Raw genomic sequence first — 20,942 nt, 5'->3', positions numbered from 1 at the left:
TCAAGAATAACAATTAGCAAAATACTTGTTCCTGTCACACTGGGAGGAAACGCACTTTACACTTACACTCCTCCGTTCATCCCTCGTTCCTCCATCCCACCCGAGCCCTGTGGGGAGGCAGTGGGAGTCAGCAGGCAGGAGGCCTCATCCACCTCCATCTTATACCCCGAACCTGAGAGAGAGAGAGAGAGAGAGAGAGAGAGAGGGGGGGGGGGGAGAAAGAGAGGGAGAGAGAGAAATGGAGGAAGGGAGGGGGAGAGAGGGAGAGAGAAAGGGGGAGTGGGAGGGCAGAGAGAGAGAGAGAGAGAATGCAGGCGGGGGGCGGGGGGAGACTAATTAAAAAACATCATAAATACTGTAGACCCACCAAATAATTACTTTTGAGTTCTTAACAGTGAACGTTCTCTCTACCAATGAGGCTGAGATATCCCAGTTTTACACGTCCGTTCAGGGGGAAATTTATTCAGGGGAGAGAGTACAGTACAATACTGTCTATTTTACAGAGAGATAGTAAGTGGGGGGAGAGAGAGGGTTCTGTAGTGCAAATGCATATCCACACACTTCCCTCCAAGCAAACATGGAGGTACACACATCATTGAAGAACTTTTTCAAATGGTTTATTTTCTATTTTCATAAATATAGTAGTCAGACATGCAAGGCAGAACATAATCCACAACAGAGTGAAACACAAGGAACACCCCCCACCCCCCCCAAAAAAACTTTTTTAAAATTAATTAAGCATTAAAGCACATCAATGAACACACACCAATCAGCATGCAGTGCAAAAGTAGTTACTGTACACCCTGAAAACACACACACACACACACGCTAAACTCACAGCTTTCTGCAGGAACGGAGGAGGTCAGGTTCCCGCTCTCACCCACGACCATCACCTGATTCTGAATCCGCCCAATCAGAAGAGGGAGAAATGAAAAACGGGACAGAGCCAAAGAAAAACATGGAGAGAGAGTGAGAGAAGGACGAAGGGAGAGAGAGAGAGAGAGAGAAAAGGAGGGGGGAGAAAGAGAGAGAAGGAGGGAGAGAGAGGTCAGGAGAGAGAGAGGGAAGGAGGGAAGGAGGGAGAGAGGGAAGGAGGGAGAGAGAGAGAAGGAGGGGGGAGAAAGAGAGAAGGAGGGAGAGAGAGGTAAGGAGAGAGAGAGGGAAGAAGGGAGAGAGAAGGAGGGGGGAGAAAGAGAGAAGGAGGGAGAGAGAGGTAAGGAGAGAGAGGGAAAGAGAGAGGGAAAGAGAGAGGGAGAGAGAGAGATCACACTGTGAGTCCAGATTAAAAGCATGGAGCGGATGGTCTAATCTGGAGTGGGGCGTGCCCGCGGGTGTCGGGGTCGAGGTTCACCTGAGATTCGGAGACCAGCTGGTCCGGGGTGATGGCGCTCTCCTCCACCCGCACCTCCTCCCCTCCCTGCGGCGTCTCCCTCTGGGCGGACGGACAAACGGCCCGCGGCTGCACCCCCACCTCTGGCCCACCTGGAGGAGGGGAGGAGAAACCACACCTTAAAAAACAGGCGCTCGCACAAAGATGGAAGCCGCCACACTCCCCTGTCCGGGTCTCTTCGGGTAAAACGGCTTCCTCCAAATCGCCTACATCGGCGGGACTGAACCCCAGGATCTGCGGTCCCACAGCGTCTGCAGGCATGTGCTCCTACCGTGCGCTACACCACCTGATCTCACCAGTAATTTTACCTGCTTGGTTCAGATAATATGCCAATTAGTGAAATCAGGTGGTGTCGCGCACAGCTGAAGCAAGTGCCAGCAGACATGGAGCCACATGGAGACATCGATTGCTCAAATTCAAGCAGCTCATTACCGAAAGAATAACGGTCGAATTTTCTGATATTCCGAAAGCATGCTGCCAAAACATAGGTCAGGGTATAAAAATGGAGGGGAGGGGAAATGGCAATCCTGGAAAAGCGCTGACTGCTAACCCGAACAACTCAGCCTGGAAGAGCGCCAACTGCTAACCCGAACAACTCATCCTGGAAAAGCGTTAACTGCTAACCCGAATAACTCAGCCTGGAAAAGCGCTAACTGTGCTAACCCGAACAACTCAGCCTGGAAAAGCACTAACTGCTAACCCGAACAACTCAGCCCGGAAAAGCACTAACTGTGCTAACCCAAACAACTCAGCCGGGAAAAGCACTGACTGCTAACCTGAACAACTCAGCCTGGAAGAGCGCTAACTGCTAACCCGAATAACTCAGCCTGGAAAAGTGCTAACTGTGCTAACCTAAACAACTCAGCCTGGAAAAGTGCTAACTGTGCTAACCCGAACAACTCAGCCTGGAAAAGCGCTAACTGCTAACCCGAACAACTCAGCCTGGAAAAGCGCTAACTGTGCTAACCCGAACAACTCAGCCTGGAAAAGCACTAACTGCTAACCCGAATAACTCAGCCTGGAAAAGTGCTAACTGTGCTAACCCGAACAACTCAGCCTGGAAAAGCGCTAACTGCTAACCCGAACAACTCAGCCTGGAAAAGCGCTAACTGTGCTAACCCGAACAACTCAGCCTGGAAAAGTTCTAACTGTGCTAACCCGAACAACTCAGCCTGGAAAGCGCTAACTGTGCTAACCCGAACAACTCAGCCTGGAAATGCGCTGACTGCTAACCTGAACAACTCAGCCTGGAAGAGCGCTAACTGCTAACTCGAACAACTCAGCCTGGAAAAGCACTAACTGCTAACCCGAATAACTCAGCCTGGAAAAGCGCTAACTGTGCTAACCCGAACAACTCAGCCTGGAAAAGTACTAACTGCTAACCCGAACAACTCAGCCTGGAAAAGCACTAACTGCTAACACGAACAACTCAGCCTGGAAAAGCGCTAACTGTGCTAACCCGAACAACTCAGCCTGGAAAAGCGCTAACTGTGCTAATCCGAACAACTCAGCCTGGAAAAGCGCTGACTGCTAACCCAAACAACTCAGTCCGGAAAAGTGCTAACTGCTAACCCAAACAACTCAGCCTGGAAAAGCACTAACTGCTAACCCAAACAACTCAGCCTGGAAGAGCGCTAACTGTGCTAACCTGAACAACTCATCCTGGAAAAGCACTAACTGTGCTAACCCGAACAACTCAGCCTGCCTGGGCTTGTCTGATCTCACACGACACGGGCACAGCAAAATAAGAGTGAGGTCTAGAAGTATTTGGACAGTGACAATTTATCAGGTTCGATTCAGTTCGTATGTAAGCCTGAAAGTAAAGAGCGGACTGTCAGCTTTAATTTCAGGGCATGCACATCAACACCGAGTAGACTGTTTAGGAACTACAGTTGTGTAAAGTTGTCACTGTCCAAATACGTATGGGCCTTATTACATATATACACTCAAACAGCGATACGCTACAGCGATAATTATCATACGCCATCCATATCGCCAGTCTTTTCACCTTTTAAAAAATTTTTTTTTTATTATTATACCGGATGTGGTTGTAAACATCCAAATTTCAAAGGCCAAGTGAAATGCTTCTGGGGGCAAAAAAAAAAAAGCACCACTGTTATTTATTGGGAGTTTACGACGGCCAATCAGAAGCAAGTTCACGCAGCTTTTGTGTTTTCTGCCAATCACACGAAGGCAGCAAGGCCTTGTTGCTGATTGGTGGTTATCAAACCCCAGTACATATCAGGGCTATATCTGTGTGCTGATCATGACGCCTGTAAAGTTGGAATGGTTACAACAAATCAGGTATGATTACATTTCTTAAAAAGATTAACAAAAGCAAGCCAATATGCCGTACAGTGGGGATCGTGGCTATTACACTTTAGAAAAAAACATTTGATTGTCAATATAGTTTATCCCAAATGCTTACGCTCGCTCGCTCACACACACACACACACACACACACACACACACACACACACGCATGCATACAATCACACTGACACACACACACACATACACACACAAACACAAACATACACACACACAGGTATGTACCGACAGCCACCACAGCAAAATTACAAAATTATACCTTACTATCCAAGACAAATTTCACTTAAGAGACAATTAGGCCTCCCCTTTCCTTCAAAGCACGGACACACATGGCTGGGTCTGTTCAACCGTTTGCTATACCGTGCGATTTTTCTCTTCGCACACGCATGTTGTTCCTCAGCAACACAGCATTAATCTTTGTTAGTCAGAATGGAAACGAACGAGCTTTGTGATCGCACCGGCGGTACGGCTGGATATGCGAAAACAAACGCGGCACTGCGGGCGAACGCGGTCAGGAGTGCTAGCCGCGACCGCTACCGCGCTGTTCGGCTCCGCGGCTGCCGTTCATCTTCCTTAAAATCGCAGCCCAAGATGGATTTTCACCCCTGGTGCAGTCGGGACGTTTGATAAATTTCAGCAGTTGGAGCTAGAAAAGTCTTCCCTCCATGAATGGTTGGATAAGAATAGCCCTCAGGCCGTTTGACTGTGCTACCTCAAGAGTTCAGTCAAGAACTAGCTTCGCCGTCGAGTGCATAACCCTACAATATCAATCCCAGACTCTTATCCAGGCCAACTTACTATGTTACCAAACAGAAGTATATTATACAGGTGAATGTGCCAGATCTGACTAACAACCAGACCTGGGTGTAATACATCATTGTCTTGGATTGAAATACGTTTCTGTGCTCGATTGAGCATTCCTGGTGGAACTGAGCCAACCAAGAGGACCAGACAGGACCAGATGGGGGTTGCACTTCCTCAGTGAAAGGTAGATAAGCATTTGAATCCAAAGCAATTCCATGTCTACCGGCCTACATGCGAGTTGACTACACCAACCTATAATAACACTGTACATTACGAAGACCGTTTGATGGCATGAAAACCTGAGCGGATAAGACAGGGGTGTTGGAGGGTGGGGACAGGAAGGGGTGGGCCGTGTGATTCTAACCACCGTAAAATAAGACCGATAGATCAATCATTGCATTTACAGAGGGCTTTGCTCACATAGTGATGGGTGGGGGGGGTGTCACAACGTGTAGCACCCACCTGGGTGATTATTATTATTTATTTATTTATTTATTCATGTAATTCTTTTTAGTTATCCTTTATTTAACCACATTGAGGTTAACTCTCTCTTTTCTCAAGTGAGTCCTGGCCAAGAAGGCGGCATACATATAGTTACACAGAATAATACATAAAACATCAATGCACAAATTCACAGATAACAGCAGTGCACAGTGCTGCACGGCAGCCATTTTGTGCCAGAACACTCATTACACATCGGCAAGAACAACTTTTTAGCCAATTAAATCAGGGGATGACTAGGTGGTTGCTGACGAGCGTGGAAAGACCAGTTCACCCCATTGCATCCCAGTGCAGACAGGTATGGTGACTGGACTGGCCCGGCCCGGCCAGGCTGACACTCTAACGAGAGTCAAACCTAAATCAAAGCATATTCTTTGCCAATAATCCCACGCTCATGTACTTTTCTGACAAATCACGGTATTGTGTAGGCGGGGCTCCAGTCGGAGACTGTGATTCAAGCCAAGTGAATGACTGACCTATAATTAAAGGCAGGCTAAACTTTGTTGAATCAAACAGATTGGGAGAAAGGCTTTCTTTCCACCACAGATGCTCAGCTCTGGCCCTCCATGCCAGTAGAACTGCTGACTTTTCTACCCAATGACATTACATTACAGTTACTTAGGAAAGACTAAATTCATAGATATCCATCTAAATATATTCTGCATCAGTTGGCTAACAGGTTGATCAATGAAACCGACTGACCAGAGACTTAACTCATCAGGTGTCCCAGGTTTAAATCAGTCATGATTAGAGGGGGGATGAAAAACAGGAGTGCTACAGGGTTTGAGGGCCAGATTTGAGTGTCCCTGCTCAAGAGCCAAGAGCTCCGATGCCAAGCTCATCTCCGGTTGCTGAAGGTTTGCGTGCTTCCCTTCCAAACAGCAAACAATTCAGGCCTCGGAAACCCAGGGGGTGTTAATGCCTTCACCGATTGATGAATTAAATTAACCACTGAGGTGTTGAATGATGCCAGAGACCAGCAGAGAGACCGAGCCCCCTCCCAGGACTGGAGTCTGCCCAGAGACCAGCAGACCAGACACTGTGGTCCCCAGGACTGGAGTCTGCCCAGAGACCAGCAGACCAGACACTGTGGTCCCCAGGACTGGAGTCTGCCCAGAGACCAGCAGACCAGACACTGTGGTCCCCAGGACTGGTGTTTGCCCAGAGACCAGCAGACCAGACACTGTGGTCCCCAGGACTGGTGTTTGCCCCGAGACCAACAGACCAGACACTGTGGTCCCCAGGACTGGAGTCTGCCCAGCAGACCAGCAGACCAGACACTGTGGTCCCCAGGACTGGAGTCTGCCCAGAGACCAGCAGACCAGACACTGTGGTCCCCAGGACTGGAGTCTGCCCAGAGACCAGCAGACCAGACACTGTGGTCCCCAGGACTGGAGTCTGCCCAGCAGACCAGCAGACCAGACACTGTGGTCCCCAGGACTGGAGTCTGCCCAGCAGACTAGCAGACCAGACACTGTGGTCCCCAGGACTGGAGTCTGCCCAGCAGACCAGCAGACCAGACACTGTGGTCCCCAGGACTGGCCTCTGACACCCAGGTTCCACAGAAGGAGAAAAGACTACACTACTGGAAACAACTGGAGAGCAAACAAGACACAGAGAGGAATTCACTCCGCACTGGAGAGAAAGAGGGGGAGGTCACAAAAATGTCCTCCCCCAATGAACAGAAAGTAATTTTCATCGATACAAGTCAGTCAGTGCCCAGCCATTTGGGGGGGAGGTTGTGAAACTCCCCTCTCCCACCCCTTTCTTTTTTTCCAGAGGTCACAGTCCGTCGGGCCTACCTCCCATCTAGAATCGGAGAGCCAGTCAGTCTGACCCGTAAGGACCTCTCCAGAGAAGCTTTCGGGCTGGGCCCATCTAACTACAAAGCCCGGTAGCCATCGTACAGTCTCAGGTCGGGAGCATTAATCAGCCAGACAGGTTTTCCGCTTTCCAGAGGTTGATCGGCCTGCCAGCGCGATGCGGTGGCCAATGGGAACCAGCAGGAAACTGATCGGTGGTTGAGCAACGTTAGTCCGCATCCACAGGACGCCTGCTGCTGCCATTGAAGTAAAAACCTTCTCCCAAAGAAATTAGCATGAAAGGGCAATTACTGATTTCCCTTTCCTCTCTCATCTATGAGAATTACCTGCCAGGCCCAGGCAGGTGAAGTGCATACTGCAGGTTGGGAGGTAGGGGGTACCCCATCTGGAGGTTAACAGAGGAGTTCTCCTTCATGATCTGCTCTGTACCACCAATCACGATGCCATCCACAAAACGTACTGCGACCTCGGTGTTCAGCCCACCTCACTGAACGACCACACAGCCCCTGCTCTGCTCAGACACTGCATTAGGTTTCGTGTAACATGCTAGCTTGCACATTACCTACTGCAGTAACACACTAGCACACATTACCAACTGCAGCAACATGCTAGTATTCACATTACCTACTGCAGTAACATGCTAGCACACATTACCTACTGCAGTAACACGCTAGCACACATTACCTACTGCAGTAACACGCTAGCAACCATTACCTACTGCAGCAACATGCTAGTGTTCACATTATCTACTGCAGTAACATGCAAGTGTACACATTACCTACTGCAGTAACATGCTAGCGCACATTACCTACTGCATTAACACCCTAACGCACATTACCTACTGCAGAAAGATGCTAGAGTGCGTTACCTACTGCAGCAACACGTTAGCGCACATTACCTACTGCAGCAACACGTTAGAGCACATTACCTACTGCAGTAACATGCTAGTGTTCGCATTACTGACTGCAGTAACACGCTAGTGTTCGCATTACTGACTGCAGTAACACGCAAGCACACATTACCCACTGCAGTAACATGCTAGTGAACACTACATTATTCAATTACATTCCTTTTGAAGATGCCCTTGCCTCGAGTATATTACAATGTAGACAAAATCTGATTTCAATGAGTGATAGTGGCAGACCTGGTTGACAACATTCCCAAAACCAGGGAGTACATATGAAGTGAGTACAAACTGTAGCAACATTAAACCATAATTATTATTATTATTTTTCTTTTTAGAATTGTCCAAAAGTAAGAAGTGGTATGGGCTGGGGATGGGAGGGCAGCAATATGCAGTCTGAAGAGGTGGGTCTTTAGTCACAAATTCTGCAATTCTGCCATCCTGCCCACTTTGGGAAGTTTGTTCCAGCACAGTGAGGCCAGTACAGACAGATGATGTCATGACTAGGACTGGGATGGAGGGAATGGAGAGATCTGGCTGGGGTGGAGGGTCTAGAGAATGAGTGGAGGTATGACGGAGCTGTTCTATTCGCTATCACACACAAACACACAGACACAGACACAGACACACACACACACACACACACACACACACACACACACACACACACACACACTGTACCTGAGTCTCCCAGGAGGTCTGTCTGCATCTCCATGGGGCAGCAGGAACACGTGCGAGCAGAGGAGGACAGGGGATGGGGTTTCCCCTGGGCACTGCTGGGAAGGTCTGTGATGTCTGGGCCGCTGATGGAGCCCAGGAGGGGCGTGGCCTGGGACTGCTCCATGGAGATGGGGTTGGGGTTGGGGTTGGGGTTGGGGTTGGGGTTGGGGTGGGGGTGGGGGTGGGGGTGGGTCTGAGTCGGGTTGCCCCTGGCAACACCCTGCACCCCTGCCTCCCTCTTCGGAACGAGACACTCAGCGGCCCTGTCCAGAGTGCCTGAGGTGCCTTTACTCTCATCTTGGTTTTCTGCCACCCCCTCTGCTGTAATGCATTCCGTTTCCGTAGCGACCACTTTTTTCACCTCAACCTGAAGGAGGGGAAAACGGGTCAAGGACACAATCTTTCAAATATTACATTTCTCAATTACTTCACCATTGTAATGGTACATACCAAGAGCTCATAAAAAAACAGCCATTTTGGGTACACATGACCCGGACGAGAGCGAGAGGGAGAGAGAGAGAAACTTCCGTTTTTTCAGTTTAATCAAGAACCGTTTTCCACAGCCCTCGCGCCGTCGTCCCCGGAGACAGTACAAAATGCGACGTTATAGCCTATTCAACATGTGACGCGGTGCGCTTTAAACTTTAAAAAAAGATCCACCGGCTCGTAAAAATGCAGAAATGGGGAATTGATTTTCGGTACTGTAACACGATATTCAACTGTGTAACAGGCGTCTGTTTTGGCACTGTTATAATTCCGTCCTCATTGATCAATGTGATTCGTGTCAAATTAGTTAGCACGGTTTCGTAACAGTGGAAACACGGTCTTTCAGTCTCTCACGACAGTCCGTCGAAAAAAAATATGTATTTCTCCCATCAAAACCAATTAAACACGTACCGAGAGATAGCGATTGGAGATTGAGTCGCACAGAATTAAGAAGCTTAGCGAAAAGCTGGGGCTATGCTCGCTTCGGCGCAGGCTGAATTTCCGCCATCGCGCTGCTTTTACCTCGCATGACCGAAGTGCCGCACAGAGCGTCGGCTCGAACGGCCAACTGCGCTACTCATAACCGACACGCGCACTTCATTCCACTTCTGAGCGCGTCTGCCTTCCAGACAGTGCGTGCGTGCACATTCCGCACAACTTTTCACTAAATCAGCACCGTCGACTCGACGACCGTTAAAAAAATAAACACAGATACCTGTTTCGCTTCGCAGCAAAGAGTGCGTGCGTGTGTGTATAAAACAAAAAGCGGGGCGGACACGAGAGAGCACGGCGCTGCTGAACGAGTAGCTAAACTCGCACCTTTGTACTCCGACGCTGTAGCCTACTGTCGCGCTTGGGGAGAAAAGGGGCAGACATTTGCATATTTAAACAGAAGACAATGACAAACAACGTGTAAACTGACCCACACTGCTTAACAAATGTAGATGATACAAACAAATGCACATTCCAACGACAAAAGTACACATTTATATCGTGGAAAATGTGGGTCAGGCGAAAAAAAAATGCTCTCAAAAATAGTTTGCATGTGATTTCGCTTCGCTCGGAAAAAAAAACTGCTTCCAACGGTGCCTTTCGGCTCTTGTAGGCTAGGCTATGTTTGAAAATACATTTTAAAACTAGACAGTGTAACACCGTGCGGTGTCCAGGACGTGTTGTAAATGTTAAGTAAGCTTACCTTTCTCGCCATGTGTCTATCCTGCAGTGCGCTCTTTAGTAGTCGCGCGGACGGTTTCGCCGCTCCCACTCCCCGAACGGGGAGAGTGATGTTCCCAAACCTGGTCCTTCGCAGTCGACCCCTCGCCACCTCCCTCTCGAGCACCACTTTGACTTTGCTGCGGGTGAGCTTCTCCTGCGATAGGCGCTCCTGCGAGCTCAGGAAGCCCAGTATCTCCTTCAAGCCTAATGGCGTGTGTCCGCGGGCTGCGGCGGCGCTTCCCCGACCCTTCTCCACTAGGCTCCGAACAGAAGCCACCAGCTGATCGCCCAGATCCGGACTCCCAGCCTTCGGCCCGACCCCGAGTTTGTGTTTGAGCGACGCTTGCTGCTTATGTCCGGGAGGGTGACTGTTGCTGCTGGCACTTGCGCCCGTGCAAGTTTTCTTTTCCTTGTCATTACTACTACTACTACCCTCGTGCCCGGACAAGCCCGCTTCCACTCCCCGAGCCCCCCTGCTCTTATTGGGAGCACCGGTCTCTGTATCTTCGCTGGCGCTTGTATCTCGACCGGTTAAAACACTCCTGTCCTCCGTCTGCGGCAGTTTCTTGTCTTTCTGTGCACTTGCTTTCACGCCGCCGCTCGCGGCTGCACAACGAGCTTGACTCTTGCAAACCGCTGCGCCACAGCCGAGACAGTTTCCGCTAGCCGGGACCAGAACCGCTTCGGTTTTCTCGGCGGCGACGGCCGTTGTTTTAGGCTTGGGGTCACCGTAGTGTTTTGTCTCAATTAGATCTGAGTCGTTGCCCCTAGTCTCCTTCGTCTCCGTGGGACTGTGCGCACTGTCGCTGTTCTTGGATTTGGCGTATTTGGTTTGTTCTCCCCCAGCTCCGCTACTGCCGGTCGTCTGTTCAGTCTTTTTTCGGCTCTTTCTCTGCACCTTGGCCGCGTTTCGATAGGAGATTGAGCCTTTGTAGCTAACTTTCAACACTGTTTGCTCTTGGATCAGTTTTTCCAGTTCCGAACGGGTTCGATCTGGGTCTGAGCCGTGTCGCCTCCGGACCATTCGACAGATTCTTTCAAGGTCCGGTCTGGCTTTTCTCGATCGCAGTGAGTCGATGGTCTCCAAAATCCAGTCACGGTACCTAGGTTCAGACATGCTGATGGGTGGGTTCGGTCAGGTTTGGCCGAGTGCCTCAGTCTTGTCGTCTCTGAAGTGACGCTACTGCTCCGATCCGGTCCGAGGCCGGCTGGGAATGAAGCGGAAGGCTTGCTGTACGCCTGCGTTGGCCACATTGTGCGCTTAAGGTGGACTGTAGGAGATGGAACACTCCACTACACCACACTACGATAACAAGAGGCAGGGCGATTTAAGGTGGAATTGAGACGTTACTCATTTTGCGCACCTTTCCATCGCGTTCAAATCGGCAGGTCTTACAAATTTATGAAAACGCTGAAATATATATTTTCCCCCCCCCACTAATATGATTACAATGTTTAATTCCACAACTGATTTTGTCGTCACCACATGTAAAGACTTCGTAAAACTAAAAAGCAAATATCAAACGGTTTGAATTTTAAACAAGTAAAACTTTATTGGAATGATACTTATGTTGCAAAATATTACACTTTTTGTATTTTTTTTTCTTCATCTTTTTAACACTCGTTGTGTCCTAAAGGCCAGCGCCCAATAATAAGGAAGAGGGTAAAAGAAGTTAAGACTGTCAAAGGCAGAGATATACAATATCATTTCCCCAAAAGGTAAGAAACTACACCATCACTGCACCCGCATAGGGAGGAAAACAGATTCATGTTATTGAAAATACATTTAGAAAATATGAAAAAGTAAAATGACAAATTCATTTTTTCCTGATTTTTTTTTTTTTTTGAAAGTAAAATAGTACTTCATAAGAAAAAAAACTAAAACAATGTGGGGGAATCTGGAGTGATCATCCCACGGAAAGGAGATTGTGATCCAGCAATGACCAACAGCAAAATGAGGGATGGGGGTCCTACAAGAACAGATGCGAAATAAATAAGTATTTTCGATAATAAGTAGTGTGATCTGCGTGTCCGTCCAGAACAGTGAAAGACTACTCGTTTGGCTCTTCCGTCTGGAAAAGCTAACTTGACCATCTACGTCGACCAGGCTTTTTTTGGGGGCTCCTGCCATCAAACCAGCCTTTCCACATTTAGACCCCCCCACCCCCCACCCCCCCCGTAAAAAAAAAAAGGCAAAAGAGTTGACCTGTAAATCTCAATCCAGCAGTGTGGTCATTTATGGCAGAGGTACTCAATCTCATCCAGAACGGGTCGGCGTGGCTTTCGTTTCAACCAAGCAGTAAAACACCAGATTCTACTAATCAACGTCCTTAGCAAAGACTCTAGAGGTTAACTCGTCGAATCCGGTATGTAGGGGGCGGCGTGTAGCGTAGTGGTTAAGGTGAACGACTGGGACACACAAGGTCGACGGTTTGAATCCGCGGTGTAGCCACAATAAGATCCGCACAGCCGTTGGGCCCTTGAGCGAGGCCCTTAACCCTGCATTGCTCCAGGATTGTCTCCTGCTTAGTCTAATCAACTGTACATCGCTCTGGATAAGAGCGTCTGCCAAATGCCAATAATGTATGTAACTGCTTGGCTGGAATGAAGGCCTACAGCCACCCAGCCCTACCTGGACAGGGCTGAGGACCTCTGAGACTCCATAGCCACATGGGGCTCACTCCAATCACAAGTTTACACTCCGAGCGCCACCCATCGGGAGAGGCTAGGCAAAATGGCAAGAACGAGAAATAAAGAATGAAGTGGCGTGAATTAGGCAAATGGAGTGTCCTTCAAACGTCACTTCTGAGCTACGTCAGTTACGGACGTGGCGGAGGTGGATCCACGGGTCGATCCGTTTATACCTCAGGCTTCCTGGAGAAAAAAAAGTAAAAAAAATAAAACCTTTGCAAAGGATGTGCTAATGTTTTCTTGCTCAAAGGAAAGATTGGGAGTTCCTAACTTTGACTCTGAGCTCCAAGAAGGAACATTTAACGGGTTGGAATGTCCTTAAAGATGGCGGACCTCAATCGATTTTTTCCAGGTCGGGTGCAAGTAAAAGAAAGAAAAAAAAAAAAGGAGAAAAAGAGGAGAGCGATTGGAATGAGCCCCGGTGAAGTCAGGCCAGGATGCTCTCTGTGACAGCTAAGCCTGAGGGGCGGACCACGCTTAACGGAAACAAAATATTCCTGGGCCGTCTACGCCACACACCTGGCAGCCGTTTTCCCCCTCAGCACTGTCACCCCGGGATTTAGTCCGAAACAAGATGGCGCGCACTCTCTCCAAAACGGAGAGGCATCAACCTTGTTGATGGATAGTGTAAATGGCTGACTTGCATAGGTTTGGGTTGTACAGTAAAAATATGGCATTGGTTTGAAGTGTGCCCTATTAAGAGGATGTTCTCGGCTCAAACCGTCCCACTGAAGCCAGTTAAATGGCAAATTCACAACAGTGATGTTTGGGGTGGGTTTGGGGCCCTTTCGGTCATCGGTGAAAGGTCTACTCAGTTGGAAGGTCTGAATAACGCTTGAGCCATAACCATATTTGTCAAAAAATATTACACAGGTTTTCTCACTAAAGACATTTTTCACCATTAGTTTATACTTTATCTTCCAACAAGACTCAAGACAAGAAATGTTTCCCAGTTCACGACACCAACCAAGGTGGATTTCAGAAGCAACTGCAGCTAAATATTCAACACAGTATCTAATAAAGCTGGGATACCTCCTGGTATTGTCTTTGAGAGATCCGCTTTGAACCTGTCTCCAGGTTCTCTTACCAACATTCAGTTTAAAAACATAAAAAACAACAACGGAAAGTAAAACTACACTTAAGCTTACATGACCAAAAAAAAAAAAAGAAGAAAAAAGAAAGAAAAACAAACAAAAAAGAAAAAAAAACTTCTAAAAACTGGTATTAGTGCTTGGTTAAGAAAATTAATTGCAAAAAAAACCCCCAAAAACAAACAAACAAACTCAGTGGTATACAGAGCACGACATCATGGGTAATTGAGAAGCAGCAGTCACCACCCCCCCACTTCAAATCCCGTTTCACTGGCAAGTCATTGCAGTTACTGTTATAAAGGACAGTAAGAGGCCCCATCCAACAGTTGCCTTGGTGTGAAAAAAAAAAGTTGTACTTCAACAAGCAGAAGGAGTTTCTTTACTGAATTATTCTTTATCATTATTAATATCCATTGCTGGAATATTATGGTTAACTCAAGTGGGAAAAATTGCTGGTTTGTGTTTGTAAAAATAAGTTTGGCCAACTGTGAACATGGAGGGCGGAGCCAAATGAATGCGCTTGACTATGTGTCCCCCTTTTCTTCTTCACTGAAATTCCTAATTCTACAGTTTTACAATAAAATATAAAAACTGACGGGTCCAATTTCACTGCACTGGGATCTTAGGCCATCAAGTTTTCCATCTGAGAGTGAATGTTGAAAGCACTAAATGGAAGTGAAAACCCTTCCTCAGGTTTTTTGGGTCAAAAAATGAAAAGGTCAGTTTCCCACATATTACACACCGGGGGGATTGATTTTTAAAAGTGTTACTCTGTTACAGGCTTGGTGTTTTCTCACAAATTTAAAACCATTTGTATTATCACCATCTTTAGATTGTCAGGTGCGACGGCCATTTCCATAACTGGCCTATTGTATTTCTCTCCTCAAACTCAAAGCTCAGATTTGTGGGATTGACAACAGTGTGATTTACAGACGCTACCTGTACACGTTAGCACTTTGCATTAGCGCAAAAATGCTGGCGGGAAAGATTCCCAGTTAAGGTGGGGACAGAAAAAAAAAAAAACAGGCATGTATAAGCATTAACGTCGACACAACGTAAAAATCTACTATCCCTGGAAGGTAAGCCCTCGGCCGATAAATTCATTTTATTATGACTCTGATAACACAGCGTGCAGACAGAGAGCCCCGAAACTCCAACTCCCACAATGTCACCGTCACTACACGTCAGAGTAAACGCGTGTGTGTGAGTGTGTGTGTGAGTGTGTGTGAGTGTATGTGAGAGGGTGTGTGAGTGTGTGTGTGAGAGTGTGTGTGTGTGTGAGTGCGTGTGTGCGTGTGAGTGTGTTTGTGTGTGTGTGTGAGTGTGTGTGCGTGCGTGTGTGTGTGTGTGAGTGTGAGTGTGTGTGTGCGTGAGTGTGTGTGCGTGAGTGTGTGTGACTGTGTGTGTGCGTGAGTGTGTGTGCGTGAGTGTGTGCGACTGTGTGTGTGCGTGAGTGTGTGTGTGCGTGAGTGTGTGTGCGTGTGTGTGAGTGTGAGTGTGTGTGTGTGTGAGAGTGTATGTGAGAGTGTGTGTGTGTGTGTATGTGAGAGTGTGTGTGTGTGAGTGAGTGTATGTGAGAGTGTGTGTGAGAGTGTATGTGAGAGTGTGTGTGTGTGTGTATGTGAGAGTGTGTGTGTGTGTGAGTGCGTGTGTGCGTGTGAGTGTGTTTGTGTGTGTGTGTGAGTGTGTGTGCGTGCGTGTGTGTGTGTGTGAGTGTGAGTGTGTGTGTGCGTGAGTGTGTGTGCGTGAGTGTGTGTGACTGTGTGTGTGCGTGAGTGTGTGTGCGTGAGTGTGTGCGACTGTGTGTGTGCGTGAGTGTGTGTGTGCGTGAGTGTGTGTGCGTGTGTGTGAGTGTGAGTGTGTGTGTGTGTGAGAGTGTATGTGAGAGTGTGTGTGTGTGTGTATGTGAGAGTGTGTGTGTGTGAGTGAGTGTATGTGAGAGTGTGTGTGAGAGTGTATGTGAGAGTGTGTGTGTGTGTGTATGTGAGAGTGTGTGTGTGTGCGTGAGTGTGTGTGTGCGTGAGTGTGTATGCACGTGAGTGTGTATGCACCTACGCGGTCGGCTAGCTGTTGACATTTCGGCGTCTCGGGCAGGGTGAGGGGAGGGCCTGCCCTTCTGGTGGGTGGCACAGGTGGCCATGTCAGGATGGTGCGGGTGTTAGACTAAACGATCCCCTCAGATCTTGTGGAGTGGTGAGGCGCGGATGGCCAGTCGGGGGGGAACAGGCCCAAAAGGAGGGGTGTGGTACCAGAACATGGCCCACGATGAACACCTCACCCCCCTCCCCCAGGCCCAGAGGATGGGAACAGGAGAAAAATGAATGAGAATAATAAATTAGAGAGAAAAACAAGAAAAAAAAATACTGAAAAGGTAATACTGCTGCCCCCCCCCACCCCCTCTCTCTATCTCTCTATGTCTCTCTCTGTCTCTCTCTCTCTCAGGCTGGTGGTTGTTATCAGATAGGAAAGAGTGCCTCAGCTTCACTACCACTCTACGTTATCCCTCCTTTCTCCCTCTCTCTCTCGCTGTGTCCGTCCGTTCCGCTCCCTCTGCAGCTCCCTGGGTGGGTCTAGAACTCGGCGAACTCCTTTCCGCACTTTTCCGTGAAGGAGACCCGGATCTCCTCCTCCTCGTAGTCGTCAAAGTTACTGGTGTCCCCCGGGCCCTTGCATTTGGGGATGAAGGGGGCCTCCACCTAGAGAACACACACACACACACACACACACACACACACACACACACACGTGCGCACACACACACACATTCATACACACGTGTGCGCGCACACACATTCATACACATACACACACACGCACGCACACACACACACACACACAAAGTACAGTTTGAGTACAGGATTAACATCATTTACACTGAAGAGAGAGAGAGAGAACCTGCAGTCACCTACACACATACACGTGTCCAAAATATCCACCGCAACTTAAACGCATTACACTTCTCCACCCCACACACACAATCAGTTTATAAACCTGGCATTTTATTGAAGCAATGCAAGGTGAAGTCCTACCAGGGAACTGAACCCACACCCTTTGAGTTAAATTACAATACATTATTGCCATTTGGCAGACGCTCGTATCCAGAGCGAAGTACAGTTGATTAGACTAAGCAGGAGACAATGCCCTGGAGCAATGCAGGGTTAAGGGCCTTGCTCAAGGGCCCAACGGCTGCGCGGATCTTATTGTGGCTACACCGGGATTAGAACCACCGACCTTGCATGTCCCAGTCATTTACCTTAACCACTACGCTACAGGCCGCCCCAGTTACATGGCAGGTTGATGTTACAATGATGATGACGATCGTTTATGTCTGCTTGTGACGGTAGTGTAGTACGCATCACACAGTATCTTGCGTATCCTGGCGAAGAGATGAAGCACAGTCCAAGCTGAGATCATTCAAGGTCAGAGGATGCCGATTGGCCCATTCTCAACACTCCTGCCTTCATATCCTAGCAGGCACGCACACACACACACACACACACACACACACACACAGACATACACACGTGTGCGCGCACACAGAGCCGAACACACACACACACACAAACACGCGCGCACATGTGAGCACACACACACACACACACACACACACAAACGCACGCACACACGTGAGAGCACACACACACACACACACACACACACACACACACACTCACAGCAAAAACTACATTTAGAAACCATGTAACAGCAGCCTCAAAATGTCCTCATCACTCTGAGTCTCAGGGCTCTCTCTCACGCCAGTGCCTTTGGGTGATGAGGAGCTGGCACACAAGCCACCTCCCTGCCAGCTGATCAGCGGGGCTGTGATTTCAGCGCAAAGACTGCTTTCAGCTAAACGTCAGCGGGGCTGTGATTTCAGCGCAAAGACTGCTTTCAGCTAAACGTCAGCAGAGATGTGATTTCAGCACAAACTGCTTTCAGCCAAACGTCAGCGGGGCTGTGATTTCAGCGCAAAGACTGCTTTTGCTAAACGTCAGTGGGGCTGTGATTTCGGCATGCAGAATCGTTCAGCTAAACATCAACAGAACTGTGATTTCAGCACAGATTCCTTCAGCTGAACGTCAACGTCAACGGAGCTGTGATTTCAACACACGCTCCTTCAGCTGAACTTCAGCGGAGCGGTGATTTCGACACACGCTCCTTCAGCTGAACGTCAGCGGAGCGGTGATTTCGACACACGCTCCTTCAGCTGAACGTCAGCGGAGCGGTGATTTCGACACACGCTCCTTCAGCTGAACGTCAGCGGAGCGGTGATTTCGACACACGCTCCTTCAGCTGAACGTCAGCGGAGCGGTGATTTCGACACACGCTCCTTCAGCTGAACGTCAGCGGAGCGGTGATTTCGACACACGCTCCTTCAGCTGAACGTCAGCGGAGCGGTGATTTCGACACACGCTCCTTCAGCTGAACGTCAGCGGAGCGGTGATTTCGACACACGCTCCTTCAGCTGAACGTCAGCGGAGCGGTGATTTCGACACACGCTCCTTCAGCTGAACGTCAGCGGAGCGGTGATTTCGACACACGCTCCTTCAGCTGAACGTCACAGGCGTGAGCCACTGGGCATGGGGACAGGCAATAATAATAAGTCACGAGGGGGGGGGGGGCGGACACGCTTCCCCAGCGATTAATGACTCACAGCGACGGGCGCGATTATCGACAGCGTTCTCGGCGCACCTGCTCGGAGCGGTGTGAACAGAACGGCCGAATCGGGCGGCGAACCCGAAACTAACCGACCCCAGGCGAACCCAGACGATTAACGACCGTCACCTGCCTGACGCGTAAAAGGAGGATTTGAGTCTCGAGTATAGGAATTGGGCCCTGTACCTCGAGTGGAACCAATATACCTTTATTTTGGCAGCGATGTGAGACTGCATATGTCCTGCAAACTGCAACTCTACTGCCATTTTGGGTGAGTGCAGACATTCCAGATTCTCCTCCAAAACAGCGGCTTCGTTTCACACCTCAGCCGTATAGCTGAGCTCGCACAGAGTGGAGTCGGAGGAGGACCTTTCATATGCTGTGTCTTTGACATTCTGTCTATGAGCGCCTGATCGACCAATGGGGGTCGCTAGAGAGCGATGTTCTCCTTTTAGGGAAAACACAGACATTTTGGGAAATACACCTTTTGTCCGACTTACCCAGACTTGTTCAGAGGTGTTCGATTTAATTTGCATTTTTGTGCATTCACTGGCTCAATTTCCATGTTAGCATAACGTGTTAGCTTAGCATAAAGACTTGAAGCCTATCGAAGTCAGTAGCCTACCTCCTTCAAAGAGAATGAGAATTTAAATTTTTAAAAGGTAGAACTTCTCTGAAAACAACGTCTCTTGTTTTGACTATTTTTTTCCTGCAGGTGTATTTTCACGTGTTAAAATATCCCTGGCTTGGTGGCAAATCCACATGTCTGCTCCACTACTGCTGCCTGGTCCAGTCCTGCCTGGTCTGGTGTGATTGGTTTAGTTCCTGTCTGGTCAAGTCTGGTTTGTTCCTGTCTGTTCTGGTCTGTTCTTGTTTGTTCTGTTCTGTCCATGTGATGAACAACAATAATATTAACTTGTTATTTCGCTGACATTTTTATCCAAAGCCACCTACAATTGATTAGACTAAGTAGGGGACAATCCCCGTGGAGCAATGTGGAGATAGGGGCCTTGCTCAAGGGCCCAACAGCTGTGCAGACTTCATTGTGGCTAAACCATGGGCTTGAACCACCAGTCATGTACCTTAGCCACTAGGCTACATGGTGCCCCTTACAGGCTGTCTGCTCTGGTCTGCTCTGGTCTGGTCTGGTCTGGTCTGGTCTGGTCTGTTCCTGTTTGCTCTGGTCTGTTCCTGTCTGCTCTGGTCTGTTCCTGTCTGCTCTGGTCTGTTCCTGTCTGCTCTGGTCTGTTCCTGTCTGCTCTGGTCTGGTCTGTTCCTATCTGCTCTGGTCTGTTCCTATCTGCTCTGGTCTGTTCCCGTCTGATCTGGTCTGCTCTGGTCTGTTCCTCTCTGCTCTGGTCTGTTCCTGTCTACTCTGGTCTGTTCCTGTCTACTCTGGTCTGTTCCTGTCTACTCTGGTCTGTTCTGGTCTGTTCCCGTCTGATCTGGTCTGATCTGGTCTGATCTGATCTGATCTGGTCTGATCTGATCTGTTCCTCTCCTGTCCGTCCACGTCTGGCCCGGCCTGCTCCTCTCCGCTCTCACCTTCCTCTGGTAGATGGCGATCCAGTCCGTGGTGGCGAACCACTTGTGACCCTTGATGTCGTTGACACCATTCTTCAGGTTGCCGAAGCGCTTGGTCAGGTCCACCTGCAGCAGGTTCCTCAGGAGGTCCTTCAGGTCCGAGCTGAAGTGCGAGGGGAAGCGCACCTGGGGGGGGGGGGGGGGGCGTGGCCAGGCGGGGGCGAGGACGGGGAGGGAAGGGAGACGTGACGGGAATGAGAGAGAGGGTAGGGAGGGGGGCATGAATGGTAAATGGTTGGCATTTATATAGTGCTGTACAATTGATGCTTCTCATTCACCCATTCATTCGTCAGGAGCATTTGGGGGTTAGGTGTCTTGCTCAGGGACACTTCGACACAGCCCGGGCGGGGGATCGAACCAGCAACCGTCCGACTGCCAGACGACTGCTCATACTGCCTGAGCCATGTCGCCCCTACATGAGACAATGAACGTATGCATCCTAAAGAGCACTCGTCAAACCTAAGACAAATACACGTAGACACGAAGACAGACATCTACTTATTCATGCGATTATCTAATTAGCCAGTCGTGTGGCAGCAGTGCAAATGCATACAATCGTGCAGATACGGGTCAGGAGCTTCACTTAATGTTCACATCAACCATCCGAATGCGAAAAGAAAAAAGAAGAAGTGATCTAAGTGACTTTGACTGTGGAATCTCAGAAACTGCTGATCTCCTAGGATTTTGACGCCACAGTGACAAGTTTGCAGAGAACGGTGCGAATAACAAAAAAACATCCAGTCAGC

The 20,942-nt window shown here is 49.0% G+C and overlaps 2 protein-coding genes across 3 annotated transcripts in view; both read right to left on the bottom strand.

Moving 5' to 3' along the window:
* Nucleotides 1-11,373, bottom strand: part of LOC133122371 (atherin-like) — a 14,516-nt gene extending 3,143 nt beyond the window's left edge. Inside the window, exons 1-5 of the mRNA XM_061232331.1 lie at nucleotides 10,155-11,373; nucleotides 8,435-8,840; nucleotides 1,352-1,482; nucleotides 839-899; nucleotides 67-172 (exon numbers count right to left, since the gene is read on the bottom strand). Coding sequence (XP_061088315.1) covers nucleotides 67-172; nucleotides 839-899; nucleotides 1,352-1,482; nucleotides 8,435-8,840; nucleotides 10,155-11,291 — 1,841 coding nt within the window. The 5' untranslated portion in view covers nucleotides 11,292-11,373. The remainder of the gene's footprint in view (nucleotides 1-66; nucleotides 173-838; nucleotides 900-1,351; nucleotides 1,483-8,434; nucleotides 8,841-10,154) is intronic.
* Nucleotides 11,374-16,365: 4,992 nt separating this feature from the next.
* LOC133117270 (cAMP-dependent protein kinase catalytic subunit alpha) overlaps nucleotides 16,366-20,942 on the bottom strand; it is a 33,370-nt gene continuing 28,793 nt past the window's right edge. For both annotated transcript variants that reach the window (XM_061227289.1, XM_061227288.1), the window contains exons 9-10: nucleotides 20,158-20,322; nucleotides 16,366-16,652 (exon numbers count right to left, since the gene is read on the bottom strand). In XM_061227289.1, the coding sequence (XP_061083273.1) occupies nucleotides 16,527-16,652; nucleotides 20,158-20,322 (291 nt within the window). In that variant the 3' untranslated portion in view covers nucleotides 16,366-16,526. The remainder of the gene's footprint in view (nucleotides 16,653-20,157; nucleotides 20,323-20,942) is intronic.

The sequence above is a fragment of the Conger conger genome, chromosome 2 (assembly GCF_963514075.1).
Source record: "Conger conger chromosome 2, fConCon1.1, whole genome shotgun sequence".
Taxonomy (NCBI): Eukaryota; Metazoa; Chordata; class Actinopteri; order Anguilliformes; family Congridae; genus Conger; species Conger conger.
The sequence above is the reverse complement of the archived record's forward strand: the minus strand, read 5'-3'. Positions and strand labels throughout refer to the sequence as shown.